The sequence below is a fragment of the Elgaria multicarinata genome, chromosome 6 (assembly GCF_023053635.1).
Source record: "Elgaria multicarinata webbii isolate HBS135686 ecotype San Diego chromosome 6, rElgMul1.1.pri, whole genome shotgun sequence".
NCBI lineage: Eukaryota > Metazoa > Chordata > Lepidosauria > Squamata > Anguidae > Elgaria > Elgaria multicarinata.
The window spans coordinates 74,036,619-74,057,980 of NC_086176.1; the positions used below are offsets into that span (position 1 = coordinate 74,036,619).

General features: G+C 40.3%; 2 protein-coding genes across 3 annotated transcripts in view; one reads left to right on the forward strand and one right to left on the reverse strand.

Moving 5' to 3' along the window:
• SKIC3 (SKI3 subunit of superkiller complex) overlaps window positions 1-3,884 on the forward strand; it is a 65,330-nt gene extending 61,446 nt beyond the window's left edge. For both annotated transcript variants that reach the window (XM_063129597.1, XM_063129599.1), the window contains exons 39-41: window positions 141-271; window positions 1,295-1,418; window positions 3,050-3,884. In XM_063129597.1, coding sequence (XP_062985667.1) covers window positions 141-271; window positions 1,295-1,418; window positions 3,050-3,130 — 336 coding nt within the window. In that variant the 3' untranslated portion in view covers window positions 3,131-3,884. The remainder of the gene's footprint in view (window positions 1-140; window positions 272-1,294; window positions 1,419-3,049) is intronic.
• A 2,843-nt stretch (window positions 3,885-6,727) lies between these two features.
• FAM81B (family with sequence similarity 81 member B) overlaps window positions 6,728-21,362 on the reverse strand; it is a 33,118-nt gene continuing 18,483 nt past the window's right edge. Inside the window, exons 5-10 of the mRNA XM_063128620.1 lie at window positions 19,685-19,803; window positions 16,393-16,522; window positions 15,009-15,115; window positions 12,629-12,764; window positions 7,815-8,010; window positions 6,728-6,894 (exon numbers count right to left, since the gene is read on the reverse strand). Of these exons, the coding sequence (XP_062984690.1) occupies window positions 6,761-6,894; window positions 7,815-8,010; window positions 12,629-12,764; window positions 15,009-15,115; window positions 16,393-16,522; window positions 19,685-19,803 (822 nt within the window). The 3' untranslated portion in view covers window positions 6,728-6,760. The remainder of the gene's footprint in view (window positions 6,895-7,814; window positions 8,011-12,628; window positions 12,765-15,008; window positions 15,116-16,392; window positions 16,523-19,684; window positions 19,804-21,362) is intronic.

The following is a 21,362-nucleotide window of genomic DNA, read 5'->3' on the forward strand; positions in this document are numbered from 1 at the left end:
TTCAACTGTTATGCAGTTGTGTGCCTAGGGGCACTCCTTACCATTTGTGATTACCAACTGCAGCCTTCTTGTTTGTTGGAATCACAGTTAAAACCAGTGACCATTATCATGCAATGATAGAACATTGTTGTTTTTTAAAGGCTAATATTTCAAATGATCACTGGCCATCTCTGGTTCAAGAAGCCACAACAGAAGCTTTGAAACTTTCCTTCTGCCCTCTGGGCGTTCTATTTCAAGCACTTCTGCAATACAACCGCAAAATGGGTTCCAGGTGCGTACTGGTCTCTGTTACATGGCATGTAGTCAGAATTTTGGATGTAATGAAAATATACCTAATTAAACATACCTTCAAACTTCCAGACGTGTTGGATTACAACTCCCATAATTCCCAGCCAGCATGGCCTATGGGAATTATGGGAGTTACATCCAACGTATCTGAAGGGCAGCAGGTTGGGGAGACCTAAAACCTCTGAATTCATAACTGAGTAGGGAAATGGCTTGCAACTGCAGGTTTCTGTGAAGTTTCCGCTGCAGCAGCTTCCATTGCCAAAGTGGCAATGCTTTTAAAAATGAAATGTGGCCTGCCTCTTTAGAAGTGGAAACTGCTACAGAAATGGAAAACAAAATCTCTGGGGGCACATACAGCTTTCTTACTCACATTGAGATTATCCTTTGAATGAGAGCCAAGTAATAAGACACAGTGGTGGCCAAGACATCTTCTGCCCAGTAGACACTTCAGATGCCACCCCCAAGAGGAAGTTAGGAGCATCTAATTCCTGCTTCATTCTAATGGAACAGTCCAGCATTTTATCTTGATTCAACAGTGGGCCTGTTCAGAAGACACCTTAAACCCTGCTGGTTAAGGCTTTTGGTTAAGCAACAGAGTTTAAGGTGTCTTGTGCGATGCATTTTGCTAAACCCTGCACTCGCTAACCACAATCACACCGTGTGCAGCAGGGTTAGTGGCTCTAACTGTGGCTTAAAGTGTTATGTGCGACAGAACAACTTATGGTTAGTGGTAATCCCAGAGAACCACAGTTTCGCTAACCACAGAGCCTGAAGTGTCATCAGAACAGGCGCAGTGTAAACACTTTTGCATTTAGGTTTGTTCTGCTCTTTATACTAAGTGCCTCAAATGCATGTGAAAATGTGCTGTGCAAACTGTACCGTTTGAATAGAAAGCCCTAATTTGAACTTTTAAAATGCTACAGACTCAAAGTTGTTTTCTAGTAATTTTCTCTTCACATCTTGTAACATCTAATTAGCATAACAATTTCTCTGGTTTTCTTTGCAGAGAAACTCGTCGCTTGCTAGAAAGGGTGGTGTATCAACCTGGGTATCCAGAAACTGTAGCATCAGTTGCCCGATGGTATCTCTTAAGACACTTACATGCCAAAGATGATTATGAATTGATAGATGTAAGTAGCACTCTGTTGTACAAACGCCTTTTGAATTCCTTATCTAGGAATTAGATACGGCCAAATAATAGTTGGGATTGTTATTTGAGGTCAGCTAATGAAGTTATGCTCTGTGTGCCCACTGTTTGGGAAATTTAGATGTATTAGCAACTGAGGCATGCATATATATATATATATATATAATTTAGTGATAGTGGTGCAGTTATGGAATCCCCTCCCCAGAAAGTCAAGCTAGAATACATCTTTCCATAATTTTTGATGTATGGTTAAAACTTTTCTCACGTGTTAGAAGTGCTTTGCTTAGTGTGGATTTTATAATAGCTGCAGTATGCATATGCTTTGTTGTTGGTGAATCTATTTATGTTTGGTTATATTACTGGGTGTTTTTTTTTTAAGTCCATACCTACCTTTTGCTCTTCACCTGAAAAGTAGATTGAATCTGGTCATGTGCTGCCCCCATGGGAATGATGTGTGGCACACAAAGCTTCCCAGCACCGTCTGAGTCTATTTGCATGTGGATGACACACACTACACGAAACCAAGGACTTTGCTTGCTATGGGGAGGAGCTGACATCTGCTCCTCCCAGTGCCAGCCAAGTTCTGTTCCATGCTGCAAGTGTCATGGAATTTGGTGCCCCATTCAGCACAGAGGACAGCAAAATGGGGGAGGGGGTGTCACGTCAGTAGGCATGGCCATGACCTGTTGACTTCAGGGGTATGGCCTTCCCACTGACATCATCCAGCCCATGGAGGTCCTGGTGGTGGGCAATTCAGCTTCCCACCTAAAACCTGTTCCCCACCCCTAGTATATTAAGTAGATGAACCATTCTTGAGGATCTTGAACTTTGGTTTTCTCTTCACACCATGGGAAACACTCATGAATTTGTAGTGTCAGCCGTTAATTATTACAGTAATATGTGTGACTGGCAAAAAACCAATCAAGAGTAGTTACCAGGTCATCAAACAACACTAGAGAACTTTACTTTTATTTCAGAAGCCTCTCCAGTATTTGATGTTCCTTAAGAAAATGTGTGCTGTTTGTAGAACTGCCCCTCCTTCAATAATGCACTTGTTTGGCTCTCCAAGAGAAGCAGCGGATCCCAATTGCATCAGTGCATGTCTGGGGTGGCTACAAGGGGAAATACTCTCCTTGCCATGAAAAGAAGTCGACAGCTGCTAGTGGCAAGCTGGAAAAGCTGTTAGGCTCCCACTGCAACCTCTTTACCAATTGCTGTCATATTTTGCTTCTCTGTACCTGGGGACTGGTGGGGTCTGGCACTGCCTTTCTTCATCCCAGCTATGCTGTTGTGAGGAATAAAATACTAAATATGAAAAGAGGGTGCATTTGAGGAGCACTGATGCTTTGGCAAAGAGTGCTGTGTGCCTCATCTCTTTGCTCTATGTTCCTATTGTAGCAGGATTACCATGGGAACGTAGCTTGTAGGAAGATTGCCCATGAATGGGTTGCCTTGATATTAGACATGTGGATCCTGGGATAAGTCATATGATCAAGTGACCTCTTTAGCTCGTGACTTGTCAGCAAGGAAGTAAATGATTTTATTCAAGCCTTAGCAGTAATGTACCATTCTCTCTCTCCCCCCCCCCCCCCGCCCACCTCCATTCTCCTACAGGCTCTTGTAGCAAACGCCAAAGCTAATGGGGATGTTCGAGCTTTGGAACTAGACAAGAAACTCTCAGCAGCAGCATCCTAATGTGAGCTGCAATGAGGAGGCAGACGTAGAAAATTAACTGCAGAGGCCCATGGAAATCCACGTAGCAATTGTTCCTTAAAGTCAGGGTTCACATTTTGTTAAGTACTTTTGTTGGTACTTTTCCGAACATATTTTAAAAGGGATCTGTCATTAAACAGTTGCAATTCATTTGACATTTGTTTGATTTGTGCACAACTTATTCTACAGATCATTTGAGAGATTCCATCCACGGTTTATGCTTAGTTGGTGTCTGCTATGGTGCAGAGTAGAACATGTTTCTGTCTTTGAAACACAGCCTTAATAATCATGTGTTAAGCAAAATTGTTGGAACATTGTCCACACCTATAGCAACTTTCCCCAACCTGGTGCTTTCTAGATGTTTTGGACTACAACTTCCATTAGTCCCAGCCAGCATGGCCAATGGCTGGGGATGATGGGCATTGTTACTGATAACGTTTAGAGGGTATAAGGTTGGGGAAGGCTGCTTTATAGCATGCCAAAGCTTTTGCCATACATGTCAGTATCCATTTTATTCTCCTTTATAGGTTCACCCTTCTGCAGCTTTTTGGGCAAAATAATATTACAACTTGATGGTGTTGGAGAATTAATCCCTATAATGTGTTGAAACATTTTGCCTAAAATCTTTACATTTTTTCTTGCAAAACCTCTTCTGCAACTCAGAGCCTTGTGATGATTGCAACAAAACATAACTGTAATTCCCCATGTCCACATGAAATTAAAAACAGTGCATTTACTTTGCTGTCCCCATTGATCTTTTGTGTTGCCAATATCTTTCAGTGTTGTTGTGTGCTGTAAATGTTCGCATTCAAGCATATGCTGCTTGATTTTGATTTCGATATATGGATGTTAAGTCTAATTGCCAAAAATGAAAATTTTGTCTTATCCTTTAATTTCCTGCATTATGGTCAATTTTGAAAGATTTTTTTATACTAATAAAGTAGGTTGTTGGATGGTGTGAGACTAATAGAGGCTTCTGCTACACCTGTACAAAGTCTTTTCAGACTTGGGATGCTTGGAAATACAGCCCAAAGTGGGTGGTAAACTCCATCTAAGGTTAAATGTGTGAAAATAGTTGGGTTGCATTTTTCTGAGGGTGGAACTATGTTACTTATCATTCTATGATTCTTTTCTTAGATTTTTCTTCACATACTGCATCCTTGGAGGCTGCACTTTGAAGCAAAAGGCCTGAATGGGGTTTCTTAATATGTACTGACATGTCATTGCTCTGTTTAAGATCCTCCCATTGTAAAGAAGAAATCGAGATATGTACCCATCATATCCTGTCTACAGCAAGGGTAAATAGTAGCCAGAAAGGGGTATTCTTGACACAAATGCATCAGGATCTAATTGGTTTAGATCTTTACTGATTGTGGGCTCTTATCATTAATTTCAACAAATTTGTTTGTTATTTTACCAAAATCATTATATTTGTTGGTTTATGTACCATTAGCCTTAGGAATGGATGATAATTACAATAAATCTAAATACTTCTGTTTTCTCAGTTTATGAAAGAGTACCTTAGGATAAATAGTTTTTGACTTCCAAACTCTTGCTCTACATTACCAAGTCTTGTAAATGTCAGTTCTGGATGCCCTTTGTAGCTTAAAATGATGTGCAGTATGTTCTTTTGGAGTTTGCTATTCTGCATCCCATATATATATATTTAGATAACTGCTTGAAGGGAGATTTTAACAAGGTACTTTAAAGCCTAAAGGTAAACGCCACTTATCCTGTTCTTGTGCTGCCTACTTCCTAATCAAGACTTTTCCTGCCTCTCCTGTGTCATTCCTGACACTCCTAGATGGGAAGGTAAAATGCTATACAAATCAACCTGCTGCCACTGTATCAGAGGAATTTCTCTGAGTTAAGTTCCATACTTCAAGTTCCCTCACTCCTTTCCTATGCAATAAGACTTTTTTTTCAAAGTTAGCAATATCTAATCTGTAGATTTATCACTGTCAGCACTTTTTATCACTCATTTATCACTATTTCAAGAGCAATAAATGTAATACCTAAATTATAGATTGTGAGGCTGAGGAAGTAGAATGTAAGTAATTTCTTCAATGTTTTAAATTAGGGCAGTGAGTGACATGGAAATACTAAATAGCTCTCTGAAATGAAGTCAAGTTCTGTATCTGCTGCTTACTCTATTATCCCAGAAATAGAATTATATCTCTAATTCATACACTCTACTGAAAAACCCCATTTTAGATATGGCATAGATCTCACAGTTGCTGTTAAAATGTTTCTTTTCCTAGCATGATTGCAAAATGTGACTTGGAGGTATCTTTAGGAAAATGAGGAATACTTTGTCCACAACCAGTGTAACCTATGACCATTTTGATGGTCACTTGTACATAGCTAAGCATCTTGAGTTTGAAAGTATTTATGAGAGCTATGAAATGAGTGCCGTTTCTAATTTTTAGGAACACTTTCCCCCCCGAGGTCTGCTATTCTTTTGTAGAGACTTCTTCTGAATTCATGTTGAACCCTTCGCAATATAGACATGAATATAGATTAATGATAGCACAAATGCTGTGCGTAGCTCAAAAATGAATTTCTGTGGTTCTTAAAAGGAAAGGAAAGAATTTAAGAAACTCCTGAGACCACCTCTGGCTCAAATTAATAGCTGGGCTGAAGAAGGGTCCATGATGTCCATACCTCCTCAAGCCTGCTAGAGAGGGAATGAGAGGGCAGAAAGGCAGGGGAAGTAATACTTCCTGTTCTCCACAGCTGTTTTTGCATGCAGGTAAGTAGAGGGAGAGGTGAGAAGGATGCTTTGAGGGCAGGCAGAGATGAGTGTTCATTTCCTGGGCTGGTCAGATTGGTGTGTGAAGTGGATTTGTTTCTGGATTGTTTGTCCATCTCTCATGCAAATACCACCACAAGAGAACTAAATAGTCATCTAACCATGTTAAAAAAAACGTTGGTGAATCATATTTACCATCTCATCGTTACAGTGGGGGTCGCAGAACAGCAGTGAGAACATCCTTCTTTCCTGTACTCCAGTTCTGCAACCACCCACCATCTTTCCAGGCATTCTATAATATTGTTGGCCTTTTCTATACCTTGTATGTTATGTCAAAATTAAAGCAGCAAGGAACAACAAATCTATAGTTAGAACACTATGCATGTAAGATCAGTCATTTGAATTTGCAAGACAGTTGTTGCTGTCACAAAGGGCAGCTTTTAAAATAAAATTTAAGTGGGTTTTAGGAGAAAATATATGTAGCTGCCCTTTTATATGTGATATTGGTATCTGATTATAAATTTTGCTGCAACACTTTTGTAGGCCTTTTCTTAGTATATGTATGAAGCCAGAAAATAGGCTTATGGTTTGAGAATTTCAGGATGTAACAGTGGATGCTTGATTAATAACCAAAGCCAAAATAGATCAAGCAACTGCTTGTACAACAATTAGTGGCAGCTCTTGAATTTTTATTTTCTCCAAAATATAAATTATAATCAATGAATATGATTCAATTTGAATGCTATTGTACAATATGTTACTAATGCCCTAGGGATATACAGGAAAACAAGTGAGAAACTATTTTTTCAGCCTTTTGAACACTTCCCCACAATGGTATAACTGCAAATGTTAAAAAGACATTAATCTTCTTGAAGTTCAGTTATCTTTTTTTGTATCTTCTTCATGTCCTGCTTGAACTTCTCTTCTTCAAGTTTCAGCTTTGTTGTCTGTATCTGTTTTAGTGTGTTGAGAGAGTCACGGATGGATTGAAATCCTGGTTAAAAGCAGACATGCTTAAGTTAAGTTGAAAAACAAGGGTCATTACTGCTTTTTTCTCATTAAAAGTTTGGCAGACCTTCAGCTACCTATCACCTGGTTTGAGGTATACTGAATTAATCAGTTCTATCTCATGCCATGAAGTTGCAATTAAAAAAACACAAGTTCTTTGTTAGTCGTTAAAATATATATGAATATCTCTGATGCAACCCACTCAGCAAAAGGAGGTAAAATTCACACTTCTATAACTGCTGTAATTAATTATTTTCCCACATGCTCTGCTATTTTAATGTGGCATCATAATTGGGGAAGCATTACATTTGATGCCTGAATCTCGAAATGTTCAGCATATTCTGGTACGAGTGTCAGTTGTTATTTTTCACTGGGTGGGCTCCAACAAACACACACACGGAAAGGCAAAAAAAGTGGCAGCCCCTCAACCCTTATGGGCTGCCGCTACAGAGGGCTGGAAACCTTGGGAGAGGTCTCTTTCGGGGATATTGATTGAATGGGAGAACTTAACAGCTTTTACGAGTTAGCAGAGCAAGTCCCTCCATTGGTCTAGATGCCAGACACAGACTGCTTCAAACAAGAAAACATATCTTTTTAGTAGGAAATTAGCTCTGTTTGTTGCTTTTCCTTAATTAACTAGGAATGTATTGATCTGGAAAGGCTTCTGGTTCTTGAAGAAATTATTGCTAAAATAAACTGGTTCATCTACCACAGCAGGAGAGCACAACTCGCAGCTTGGTTTTTGTCATTAGTGACTGATGCATACTTCACCAAGATATGAGGGGATAATGAACCATACACAAGGACATGAACTTCTCTCTTCCTGGTCTGATTTGGTAAACATCTGAAAGATGAGAAGGCTAGATAAATTGCTTTTTTAAAATACTTGTTTTAAAAAAACCTCACCTGATCTATATTCACTCTGAATTTCTTCCAGCTCATTCCACATCAATTTTTCAAATCTAGTAATCCTTGCATGGAGTTTATTTTGATCATTTTTCACCTGGTTCAGGTCTGTATCAAATTGCACTGTTTTATCTGTGCTCTCTATCCGTTTGGAGAGGTAATAAAAACCATCTTCCATTTTCTTTTCCACTGCTTCCTTTTGAGAGATGGATTATGATAAATTAATAGAATTACCAATATAAGAACTGTATATTAGGGTGGATTCCTGCATTGAGCAGGGGGTTGGACTCGATGGCCTTGTAGGCCCCTTCCAACTCTGCTATTCTATGATTCTATGATTCTATGATTCTACTCATTCCCATAAAACTGGCTTTCAAGCATGAGTTAAACTGCTTCTCATTCCCTGTTGTAAATTCTTTGCTGTAAAAACTTACCACGTCGAATTAAAATCTTATATAAGAATACAGTAGTATAAGGCTTATTACTTGAAATCTACCAGACTGATTTTGCTTATTTTTGAAACTTTGAAAAAGTTCAAAGCTGAAGCTTTAATAGCCAAACAGTATGATTCTGCGTCTTGGCTTGGAGCCTGAGATAGCTGGGGAACTACAGCTCCCATGTAACTCCACACCGTGAAAGCATGCAGGGAGAAAAACACAAAGGTGGGGACAGAGTGAGGGCTTTGGGCTTTGCGAATTGAGCCCGCTCCGGTGGAATCAGCAGTGAATGCTCTGAGGCAGCGGAGGAGGAAAAGAAGCAGCCCTGGGGGGTGGGGAGTTTTAAAATGTGGGGGAAGAAAGAGAGAGGCTTGAGGGGAAGTAACTAACATCATTCAGTAGTGACAGCTATGAAGAAGTGAGATCCAAAAGCCCTCTGTTACATTGAAGGAAAGTAACCACCATACAGCTTCTGTACAACAGACACAGCAGGAGTAAAAAAGCAGTATGTTTCATCCTCATATTACTAGCACCCAAGGCAACATGGGCTTTAAACTAGTCCTAGGGGCTGTCTTCACAGCACTGAGTTGGCACCATGCCGTTGCCAAACCATGCGGTATTGCTGGTGTGGGGTGGCAGCAAGTTATGCACATGAAGGGAGGCAGTGCATGCTTTCCAGTGGCCATTAGGCTAGCCCCTTTCTCCTCCCGCAGCTTCTGGCAACCAATGGCAGGTTGCCTTCCACCCAGGAACACCCTCGGGGCAGTGCCTGAGCAAAGAGAAGAGCCACACTGACTTTGTTTGGTCTGGAAAAGCCGAAGTAAATTCCTGACTTTTCTGCTCTGCATCTTCAGCAATTTGCCCTGGGGTGGTTCCGAATCGGCAGCTGCATCATATAACTGACACAGTGCAGATTCGGTGCCACTCTGGGGCAAAGACAGCATATAGACAGCCTCCTAGTTGAACAATATATGATCTGTTTAATGTCACCAAATACAGATTGTATTTTATTTACATAGTTTCATCATTGTGCTTTAGAAGATGGGTACCTGCTCCAATTAAATGAGGAATTCTAACTGTCATGTAGTAGCACAGAATTCATGTTGGGTGAAGAGCCAGTCTGGTGCAATGTTTACGGAGTGTTGAACTAGGAGTGAGGAGGCTACTGTTCTAATACCTACTTAGCCATGAAGCTCATTGAGTGTGGATCAATCACTATTTCTCAGTCTAACCTATCACACACAGGGCTGCTGTGAGGATAAAACATGGGGCGAGGAACTGGGAACACACACATCCTCTATGCCACTTTGAGATCCTTGGAGGAAAAGGCAGGATATACATTTTTAAAATGCCCACCATTAAGGACCATCATTTCAAAATCACCAGCAGCCACACACTGCCAATTCTTAACCACATAATAAACATCTTGCTCATTAATATACTTGTAACTGTGAGCTGTTGCCATCATGGAGGCTACAGTGTTGCATTATGGAAGCCCAGATTTCTTTGAGAATCTATTTGTAGGGATAATTGAAAAGAAAGCTCTAGTCCCCTATCATCTCATTGTGGTTCAGTGTACCCTTCCATAATCTTCTATCAGCAAATTAACCTTGGCCAAATGAATCTTCAACCTGCACTCCTCATTATGGCAAATGGGTTTGGGGGAAATGACCCCTTCAAATCTGTGTCTTGCCCTATTACAGGAGGAATTTGGTGAGTTTACAGGGGCTCTTAATAATGATGGGTGGATTACAGATCCAGAGAGCTAGTGGGCTTTCAATGAGGGAAGAGTGTTGCAAAATACATAAAACAGTCCCTAAGGTTGTGTAGAAAGCTTGTAAACAATTTAATCTTAGTGAAATATTCAGCAGTACTGACTGTCTATAGGAAAAACAGCATGAAATTAACTATTTTTGATAATAGCCTTACAGCAAATATCATGCTACTACGAACTTCATCAGAAAACATTAATAAATTTTGCTAAAGCCTTATGTCAACAGAAAGTTACTAGAATATACATTTAGCAAAACGACTTTAGTAGGGTTTTTTTAAAAAAACCAAAATGATTAACTGAAGTTTTCCATAGTTGTTTCAAAATATGGTGAAGTGTGAAGAGCAGTTAGAATAGGCAATATTTAACTCCAAATTAAATAATTTCTAAAGTCAGATACACATACAAAAATGATCTGATAAAGAACTTCTGATTATATAACAGTTTTCTTATGTGTCAAATTGCTTTTTACAAAAAAAGATGTTTAATAGCATTCTAGTGTCACCCTCCTATTGTGGTCTAGCTTGTGAACCCTGATAGCTAAGGGAGAGGAATAAAGGCAAATGTCTATGTGGTAGATGAATATAGCAAAAATAGTATCCAAAATTGTGTTCATGTTCATAAGGATCGATGGCACTGAGTTCTTCTGTAGGGTTATTTGGAAAGGCTGTTCCTTATGACTTACATGATTTAAGAATCTAATACAGTTGCCTTCAGAAGCACCTCCTCAGTCCAGTCATTGGGTGGGGGGGAATCTCAAAATTCCCCTTGCCCTTAGATATTACACTGTAGCCATAATTTGTGGAGAACAGTGGAGTCTGAAGACAGAAGAGTGAGGCCTACTCCTTTTAATATTCACAACGTTATAACAAATGTATTTCTGAACTTAAATGATATTTGTTAACTGAAGTAATTGGATAGTGTAAAAATCCCTGTATCTGCTCAGTGCCCCCCCCCCAAAAAAGTTTCTTTCTACTGGACTTAAATTATTTCAAATGGTAGCAAAACAAAAATCATATCCAAATAGAGTTTAGGACCAAGATTTTATATTCTCATTGAAAATAACATAGCTATACTAGGTATCTTCAGAGGTACACTACTCCAGAACCCTCTCTTTGGTTACCAAATGCCACTGCTGAGGCCACTGAAGAGGAAACATCAGCCATTTGACTGTGCTTAGGTCCAACTCTATGATCTGCTGAACTTTGTAACTAAGGATCAAAACACATTACTTTAAAGACATAAAATGAATGGAGCACTTTCTTGCAACACAAATTGGAGGCACAGGGCCCCTGATCCAGATCAGGATCACAGCAGCGGACAAAGAGTTAACCTCCACTACACCCATGCTAAGGTCCCAGTCTGGATCAGGTCCCCAGTGCTTACCTTTTGAGTAAAGAAAAAATGACATTGCTGATAGCTATGTGTGTAGTTTGACCGTATAAATCCAGTGTTGGAGGTCTGCTTTTTTCCTCCTCCCTCCCAATCCTCGTTCCTTTTCTTTCATAACTTTTAATTTGTAAGCCTGCAAGCAGGGTGTGTCTTATTTCTGATCTTTGTAAGCTGCTCTGGGAGATATTTTGGCTGCAGAGTGGGGTGTAAATGTTTTAAATAAATAGACAGGCCATTGTGTGGACTGCACTGTGTTTATCCCAGATCAGAATGTTCCTAGTTCACAGTCACCACAGCCATCTCCTGCTTCTACAATGGCTTTTGGTGAAGATGAGCTTCCCACGGTAGGCTCTGGGTTTTTAGAATGGGTACGACAGGCTACAGATCTCTTCTGCCATGTCCCTTCAGTGGGATTTTTCACAATGAGTTGTCTTCAACAAAGAAAACTCTACAGTGCTTAATATACATATGGTATACAATGTCAATAATAATCCGTTATTTAGTTTTTTGCTTTTTGGGGTGGGGGGTGGAACTGGATATGTGGCTCCTGTGTTATGAAATGTACCTTTCCAGTTGCATCAAGAACTCTCTGAGAAATTTAATTTAGATAACATTGATAGCCTTGATCCTGGAACAGGGATTTCCTGATGCTAAACACTCTACTTAAGTGCCTGCATGTAGCCAAGAGTTCTTCATTTGCCAAGAACAAAAGTGTAATTTAGAATGCAGTTCTTTGAAAAGTGGGCAATTCGCCATCTGCGGGAGACTTACTTCAGGCAGTATATTATGGTTGTGCCTGTAACTGAAGGAGCAACACCCATACTGAAAGGTAATATAATATTAAAATCCATACATTTTCGGAATGCCCCATTTCATAGAAGAAACATTTTTACATTACTCTTAACAGCAGTATGCTGAAAACAAGGGCTAAACTGTTACAAAGATGTCAGAATATCAATCTTGGATAATAAAACATGACCATCTTCGATGCATCAGAGATAACAAGGGAATTCCTCTCTCTGCTTCCTCCCAAAGACAATGGTAGCATCCAGACCACGGGGCGTGGCTTGAGGAGGCGACAAGACCTGCAGAGGAAGCCCAAACTCCCACAGGTGGATTAGGCCCGCAGCCTGGAGGTTGCCCACCCTTGTTCTATACTGATTTTCGTCATGTCACCTCCATGACCGTATTCACCTCTATGACATTATTCTTACCAGTTTGTCTTTCATTGTGCCAAGAAGCTGATTTGCGAGGTGGGCTTGCTCTTGTTCAGTTCTCCTCACCTCGTTTTCAGTCCATTTCCATTGATTCAGAATTTGATCCTTAAAGTCATTTAAAATACCATTTATCCTAATATTGAAAGAGAATTGCTTTTTTAATTACTAGTAGTGAATATTAATACAGCATGAAAAATATATCAGTCAAAATTGGAGACTTCTCAAATCTACTGTATCTAACTACAAACAGTTTAAATCTTAAGGTGGCTGGAATATGGTTATGCTATATGTCAAACTGGCTTTTTTATGTTGTCTAATTTTATGTTAGCTCAGTGTGACCTTCTCAAGGAAACCAAACTCTTGTGTGTGGTAGTGCCAGTCAAACAGTGAAATGTGGTTACCATGCCAGATTCCATGTTACAAGTATCAGAGATCCAAATTTTGCCATTTCTGGTATTTTTCTTTCTAAGATCATGAAACTGTTGGCTTTATACTCAATGGATGGATACCTAGAAAACATTTGGACTCAAGTGGTGAAGAGATATGGAGATCTCGAAACCTTGCACAAAGTTGGCCTAATGAAGGTATTACACTTAATGGATTTTTGGAATTATTCTTACAGTTACCATGGCTACTTTTGTTTGACAGTATTGAAAATCTATTCATTTTTCAAATATGGTATTTTAGCCTATGATCACAACTTTTATGGTGGAAAGTTCGAAGTCTGTGTGAAAATATAAGAAAGCAGAAAATAAGAACATCAGGTATTCATGGGGGCAGCAAGTGGATTGAACTATAAAAGACCAGAATGGAAACAGATCTCCAAGATAATGAGGTTCTGAAAACCACCCTGAAAATAGAGATTAGACATTTCAGTATGAACTGTATGTGTGCATGCATATACATTTACAATATGAGCAATAATTAGTGTAATGATTCAGGGCTGTATTTTACTGCATGATTTTGTGGTTGACCTGAACTTGAATCACGCTGTTACATTTTGATTTGAAGATTTTCTGTGAACATTTCCTTCTATATCATAAGAATTTGAAGAAAAAACTAGGAGTCCTGGAGAGTCCTTGGTTTGGACTGAAATTCTGAAACCCCTGAGTCAAAAAATAGTTGTTATTATTATTATTATTTCTTTATATAGCACCATCAATGTACATGGTGCTGTACAGAGTAAAACAGTAAATAGCAAGACCCTGCCGCATAGTCTGGGACTTTCATACTGGGTGCCCCCTAAGAAAGGATTTTTGACATGAATGCCTCCAATATGCTATGAATTATTTTGTTGCGTTTCTGAGTACTCCTTGTTCTTTTTTTAAAAGAATCATGTCTGCCTTGAGCCTTCTGACAATTAATTGTAGGTTAAAACTCCGTGCCTGTTTTCAGATGGTGTATAATGCTAGCCTTTCCTGGGGTAAGAGACAGGTGCATGGCGTTCTGAGTAATGCTAGATGGGTGGATTTGGCACCCGGGCCTGAAGTTCTTCATGCCTGAATGAAACACATTTCCATTCAATCAGATATTAAATGGAATGTATTCTTCAACTATTCTGCTTCAAAATAATAAAAAAAACTTTTTTAAAAAAGATTTAAATTGAGACAGAGTGACAGTCTGTATATTATCATATTGTATCTTGTGCCATTTAATATCTCGTAATCCTGATCTCATTTTTATTCTGAATTCTAATAGCTTCAATTTAAGCACCATATCCGTACTTATTTCTTGGTCTTTGTATGAAGACTTTTCTTTTTCTCCTTTGCTCCCCCAAAGTTTCATTCCTCATTTATGTTTATTTTTTTCTCATAGATTCCCCCCACTCTTGTTTTCCATTTATTTCAGTTTTATGATAGATATTTACTAGCCTCAGAACTCTAATTGATTCAGGAACAGGCATTGAACAAATCTTGGGTTTCACAGTGGACCTTAGCAGGTAAGGAAATAACTGTCCTGGGAAGTGTTAGGAGAACCACCAAAAGCTGTAGTACAGCCTTCACGTGGATTTTTTCAACATATATACCATGGCCCTTAATGGAGAAACCTAAGAATTGAAGAAGATGCAAAACACCCCTGCAGGTCAGAATGAAATGCGACCATAACATGAAAAGGTGCAATCCTTGATTTGCTTTTAAATGTGAGACGCAAAATTTGATTTTATTAAGCGCAAGAGCAAATTAGTGTAGCCTCACTTTGACAAATTTCTTTGCAAGAAATACTGCTATATTTCTACCAGACTTTTTCTCCTCACTCGTCCATCAGGATTCCCAAATGCATGTAAATTAATGGTTCCGTTCTGCTCTCATGCCAACACCATCCATCTAAACCGTTCCACTAGGCACATTAACAGAATTAAAAAGCTTCAATCACTTACTTGAGATCCAGGAGCTCCAATTCATGGTGCTGATTCCCTTGTACTGCCTTTAAATTTGAGTCTTGCTCTGTGTTTGAAGTCTCTATCTTGCCTAAAAGCTGCGTTACCTAATAAGAATTCAACAGGGAACATTATGAGGCAGAATTCCAGCACTTACATTAAATACACATTATTGCTGCAGTGACTGTGGAGAAAGCCATAAGACCCATTCTTAAGAGCTTTTCTCAGAATTAGCTTCACTGAACAATAAAAATGTGCCCCTAATTTGGGCAAAATAATTATTAATACCCGGCATTCCATAGATTGAATTTTTTTGTACACGTGGAAAGCTGTGCTAGAACTCTTTTCCCTAACTCTTGTCCAGAAAGGACTGTACCATATAGTTATTTCAGAATGCATAGCTCAGCTTTGAATGCAAATGCTCTTTTACTATTGAGGTTTTATTTGTCTTTTTTTTTTTTTTGGCTTACTTTCCCTTTCTATGAAAGGATTGGCTTTATTTTTACATACTTTGGTATCCTATTTCATATGATATGTATTTACTATATTTTCCATTGATTATGGAAGCAGTGTTTTTAACATTTACACAGAGAGGAATCAATGGAGCCTCTCTCTCTCTCTCCTTCCCTCCCTCCCTCCCTCAGACAGATGGTGTCTAGCTGTAGATTCCTAACGGTGAGGAAACAGCAGCTTTTCGGTGCTCACAAATAATCTTGCCCTTTTTAATAGCAATGTTTCAGGACTGAGCTTTCACACTCCAAACAGGTCTTCAGGCATGAGCCTGAAATACATGAACATTGAAAATTGGGTTTTAGGCTCCTGTAATTTAAAAAACAACAACACCTATTATCCAGCCTTCCCTACCATTGCACATGTCAGCCTGAACTCCCACCCACCCCTATCCAGCTGGGTGTTGCTGTGCTGGCCAGGGATTATGGAGTTGGAATCCAGTACATCTGGAAGGCACCATGTTGGAGAACGCTGCTATAATCTTTTTAGAATGTCAGAATCTTTTTTATGTTTAAGAAAAGATCTGGTGTTTTTGTGTGTTCCATTCTATTAATTTCAATAAACTTATGCACTTTGGGGCATTATTTAGTTTTAAGTGCTGCAGAAATAATAATGTTGTGATGGTAATGACAATGGAGTATCACTTCAGAGCCTCCACACCCCAACACTGCCCTGCATTGCATCGGACATCTGGTTACTGTAATCACTCTGGATCCTTACCTCTTAAGCTGTCATCCCCTCCCCACTGGAGTGCCAAAGGCATCCCTCGGTCTTTGCTTTCCATTAACATCAGTTAGGACTTGTGGATAAAAAGAGGGGCTGAGATTGGAGTGACATTAAAATAACAAAAACATTTTTCTTCAGATCCACTCACCTTCATTTCTACATTATTAGCATAATTTTCCAGGGATGACTGGATGGCATGAATGTCTCTCTCCAATTTTGAAATTTCGTGCCTGATGATATTTATATCTCCAGAGAGTTTTGCAATGTTGGCATCACATCTAGAAATGAAAGTTGGAGGACAAAGCACAAAGAGGCATTAACAATCCCTAAATGTTCTCCATCCCATACATTCCCATCACCATCACTCACCCAGAAGTGTTTCTACCCAAACCATCAGCTTTCCTCTCTCCTCTCTACTTTTTCCTCACAACAACAACCCTGTGAGGTAGGTTGGGCTGATTGTCTGTGACTGGCCTAAAGTCTCCCAGTGGGTTTCCATGGCCGAGTGAGGATTAGAACTCGAATCTCCTGATTCCCAGTCCACTACAGGGTTCACTCTAACCATTACATACAGGGTGCATGCAGCCACCATTTTCCATATCCAACCCCAAGCAGGGGTCGTCATGTGTGGCGGTTCTGAGTGGGGGTTATGTGAAGGTTAAACAACCCACTCATAACCCTAGAACAAACTACAGGTTATGCAAGGGTTGTTTAACCCTCGTATAACCCATGCATGCCAGATCTGCATGGCATGTCAAGCCCCAAACAGGGGTTGAATATGCAAAGCAATGCCCACAGGCACATGAATCATCACGAGTTAAATAATGTATGACCAGCAGCACCATGTTGTGCAAACCAGCTTCGGCTATTGGGCGGTATAAAAATGCAATAAATAAATAAATAATCTGTTGGACAGCCATCTGTGGGGAGGGATTACAATGCTTCCGTCAACTCAACGATACTGTGACAATAGCATTGGCTTCCATATCCAATTTAAAGTGCTAGTGTTGACCCTGAAGGTCCTAAACCAGCACTCCCCAAACTAGTGGACAACAACTCTTACTATCACTGACCATTGGCCATGGTGTCTGGGGCTGATGGGAGTGGGAATCCAACAATATTTAGGAGATCACAGATTCTCTACCCTTGTTCTATACTCTGGTCTTGGACCTCTTCGTCTCAGTAATGCCTAATTTTCCTGCGCTAACTAATTCAATGAACACTGCATTGCTTATCAATTATCAAAAAGTTATCGTGTGTCTTTTCAAATAGTACTGCAATGCACCAAAGTAAAATCCATCATCCTTTCTTTTCTGCACCTGGAAATCATCCTTCCAGGACTGTCTCACATTATATACTGGTTGTTTTCTAAGACTATGACTGTGTGATTTCAAGAGAATGCCCTTGCTGGGATAAACACAACCTAGCTGACTCTTGGAGCTCCCCATTCTGAGTGCTCATCTGTGCAGCCCAGTAAAGCCTTATTGTGACTGATGAGAGCCTTTCTTTCTGGATTTTCACTCCACCTCCCTATGTTCTCAGACAGATCATAAGGAAAGGTATTCCCGTCTCTTTTCCTCTCTTGGCAGCTTTCCAGTTTCCTCCTCTTCAACACCCAATCCCATGCTGCCCCCACAACTGCTGAAGTGTCATTGTGCAGGCTCCTTTTGGCTAATTTTTCTTCTCACTGCAGATTTCCCCTATTATCCTCCCTTTATCTGGGACAAAAACAATGAAGACTCTTGTGGCATTTTAAAGACTAACCAGGGGCGGATCCGCACGTCGGCCCCAGAGCGCATTTATGCGACCCCTGGGCACCCCGAACACGATAGTCTGTACTTGCCTGTAAAAAGAAACGAGGAAGAGACGACGACGATGCCGCCGCCGCCCAGCTTCCTGCTCCCCGGCGGCTCGGAGAGCTCTTTTTGAAGAAGGCAGGGTAGAGAGCTTTTTCCGCTCTCCACCCAGCTCTCCGTCCCGGCCGGGGAGCAGGAAGCTGGGTGGCATCGGCGTCGGCGCATTATTGTCGTCGTCTCTTCCTCGTTTCTTTTTACAGGCAAGTACAGACTATCGTTTTCGGGGTGCCCTGGGGTCGCATAAATACGCTCTGGGGCCGACGTGCGGATCTGCCCCAGTTTATTATGGCATAAGCTTTCATCAACCAGAGCCTGCATTATCAGATACATGTAATGTCATCCTGAGATGGCGGATACAGGGCAGTCCACGCTGGCCGTGAGCTACCAGGGCAGGATCTACACTACTACTTATAACAGTTTTGACAACTGTTGGGGCCCAGGACACACTCCATATACAGTTTTCAAAACTTTTTCAAAGTGCTTTAAAGCGCTTTAAAGCAGTAGTGTAGATCCCCCCAGGTCCCACTGCTAGTACAATGGGAAACACGTGTCTGAGGCCAGCATGATAAAAGCTTCCTTGAATAGTTTCTACTGGTAATTTTCCAGTGTTGGAAATTAGGCTAGCTCAACATTTCCATAAAGAAACACTAGTAGCAAGCAATATGCAAAAGGTAGCATAAATCATTTCACTGTATGCTAGCTTAACCTAAGAGCAATTATTCATGCTCAGATCTATTAAAAATGGGCTTTTTAAGTACAGCTACTATAGCCAGCCCTGGTGCCACAATATCAAGAGGTTGCGCTGAGCCTAGAGATTGGTGTGTGTGCATGTTTCCCTCCACCCCTCACTCTCAAAAATAGGTGGAAATTATTTTATAAAATAACTTGGGAAATTAAAACTAATGCTCCAGATCACTCACACTATGTTAATTATGCAGGAAATGCCAAGGGTTCATCCCTGTAGTTCCAAATGCTATGTTTCTGTGCCAACCTAAGACCAGAAAATAAACCTGCCCTTTTGGACACTATTGAAATGAGCCTGCATTTTCCAAAAGGATCCCTAAATATATTCCTAAACTATCCTGGCAGATGTATAGGCAATCTCAGTACAAAAATCTGGCTAGATGAATTCGATTTACTATTCACTTTGTTATGGAGAGCCAGTGTGGTGTAGTGGCTAAAGTGTTGAACTAGGAGTCTGGAGATCCAGGTTCTAGTCCCCACTCGGCCAAAAAAACCCACTGGGTGACTTTGGGCCAGTCACAGACTCTCAGCCCAACCTACCTCACAGGGTTGTTATTGTTGTTGTGAAGATAAAATGAAGAGGAGAAGGATTATGTAGCCACTTTGGGTTCCTTGGAGAAAAAAATGCAGGATATAAATGCAATAATAAAATAAGTAAATAAAATGTTAAATATATCAAGAGCGGAAACAAAAGTCTCTGAAGGTGGAGAGGGATAGGGAGCATGTGAGTCTGAGGCTCACACAGGCTGATTCTTTTCAAGTTAAACCATGGCTTATCATGATGCCCAAACGTAACCATTGTCAAGATAAGCTTCCACTAATAGAGCCGGGTGAACTTACCTAGCCACTCTCCCACGTAGATCCCCAACTCCCTGCAGATGCTTATGGTCCAGACTCTGCATTGCAAAATTTGTTCCTGATGTCACATCATCTCTTGTTTTTATTTGCCTCTCCAACGTCTAGAAATGTATATGGATTGTAAAACACTGTGTTTGTACGTGCTCAGTTTACTGTTTTACAAAAGAATGCAAAAGAGCTGGTATTTCCATAAAATGGGGCACCTCAGTTTGAAACCTGTAAAACTACTGCTCTACCACCGATCTGTTTAGGAAGTCTAAATGGAGTTAATGGGGCACACTTCAGAATTGCCTCCTAGTCTGGAATGGAGGAATAAATAGCTGCTAAATAGACTATTGGTCTGACACGCACTACTGCTTTATAATGGTTTATAACAGTAGTGACAACTGTTTAGGCCCAGGGCACACTACATATACAGTTTTCAAACCATTTTCAAAGTGTCATATCCTGCTTGGTGTAGATCTGGCCCTGGTTAGTGCATAGTAATGTGCTTATGTAACTCCTTTATCTTACAAAAGGGAGTAGCAGGATTCTCAGACTAACTGGTGGCACCTTTGGAACTTATCTGTCCCCACATTGTAAAAGCGCCCAATTTCTATGTTGGCATATATTATTTTTGCCCACATTGTCATAGTCAGTACCGAATCTCTGAGAGAATATGGAATGTGGGGAAGGTTCCTAAGGCCTTAACATATGATTTGTCTCTTTTCTGGCAAAGAGGCCTTTAAACCAACAGGCAGATGAGTTGAACCAGATCTGGCAGCATAAGATAAAATGATGAATAAATAGGGTGACCATATGAAAAGGAGGACAGGGCTTCTGTATCACAACAGTTAAAGCTGCAGGAGCTATACTAGAGTGACCAGATACAAAAGAGGGCAGGGCTCCTGCAGCTTTAACTGTTGTGATGAAGAGGGAATTTCACCAGGTGCGGCGTGCATAAAAACGACACCTGCTGAAATTCCCTTTTCTGTACAACTGTTAAAGATACAGGAGCCCAGCCCTCCTTTTCATATGGTCACCCTAGAATAAAAGGGTGTAGTAGGTAGAACTGTAGAAATTAGGATTTTACTGTGATTCAAAAGGGAGGTTCTGGGTCACCTGGAAGCAGAAAACACAAATCCTGGACCATATTCCTTGAAACCATTTTACTTTCCCCCATCTAATAGTAAGACATAGGGCCTGATAGAGATATTACAGGAAACTATAGTTTCCTGAATCTTGCTATATGAATCATGGTGAGTCCTACACTCACATGCTCCTCCCTCTCTTCTTTTGCAACCATGGCAACAGAAGCATCACCTTCTGCTTTTAAACAAAGCCCAGGGATTTTCAGAATCAAGGAACTGTAATTTGTTTAAACTCCAGCTAGTAAACAAGCCAGGATCTAGAACTACAACTTTATCCTGGTTTGTTCAAAGAAACCACAGTTTAAACAAACCACAGTCTTCCAAGTTGAAACATCACAGCAAACTGTGATTTGTTTAAAAGCAAATGCTTATGATCTCATTCTTGTGGCTGATAAAGAAGTGGAGAAAGTAGAGGCTGTACAAGAGCCCAACACTTGACATGGCTCATTCACATAGCAGGAGGTACATCTTGACAAGGGGAAAGCCCTGGGATGGATCCGCAGTGGCAGCAAGTCACACAGCAGCCACTG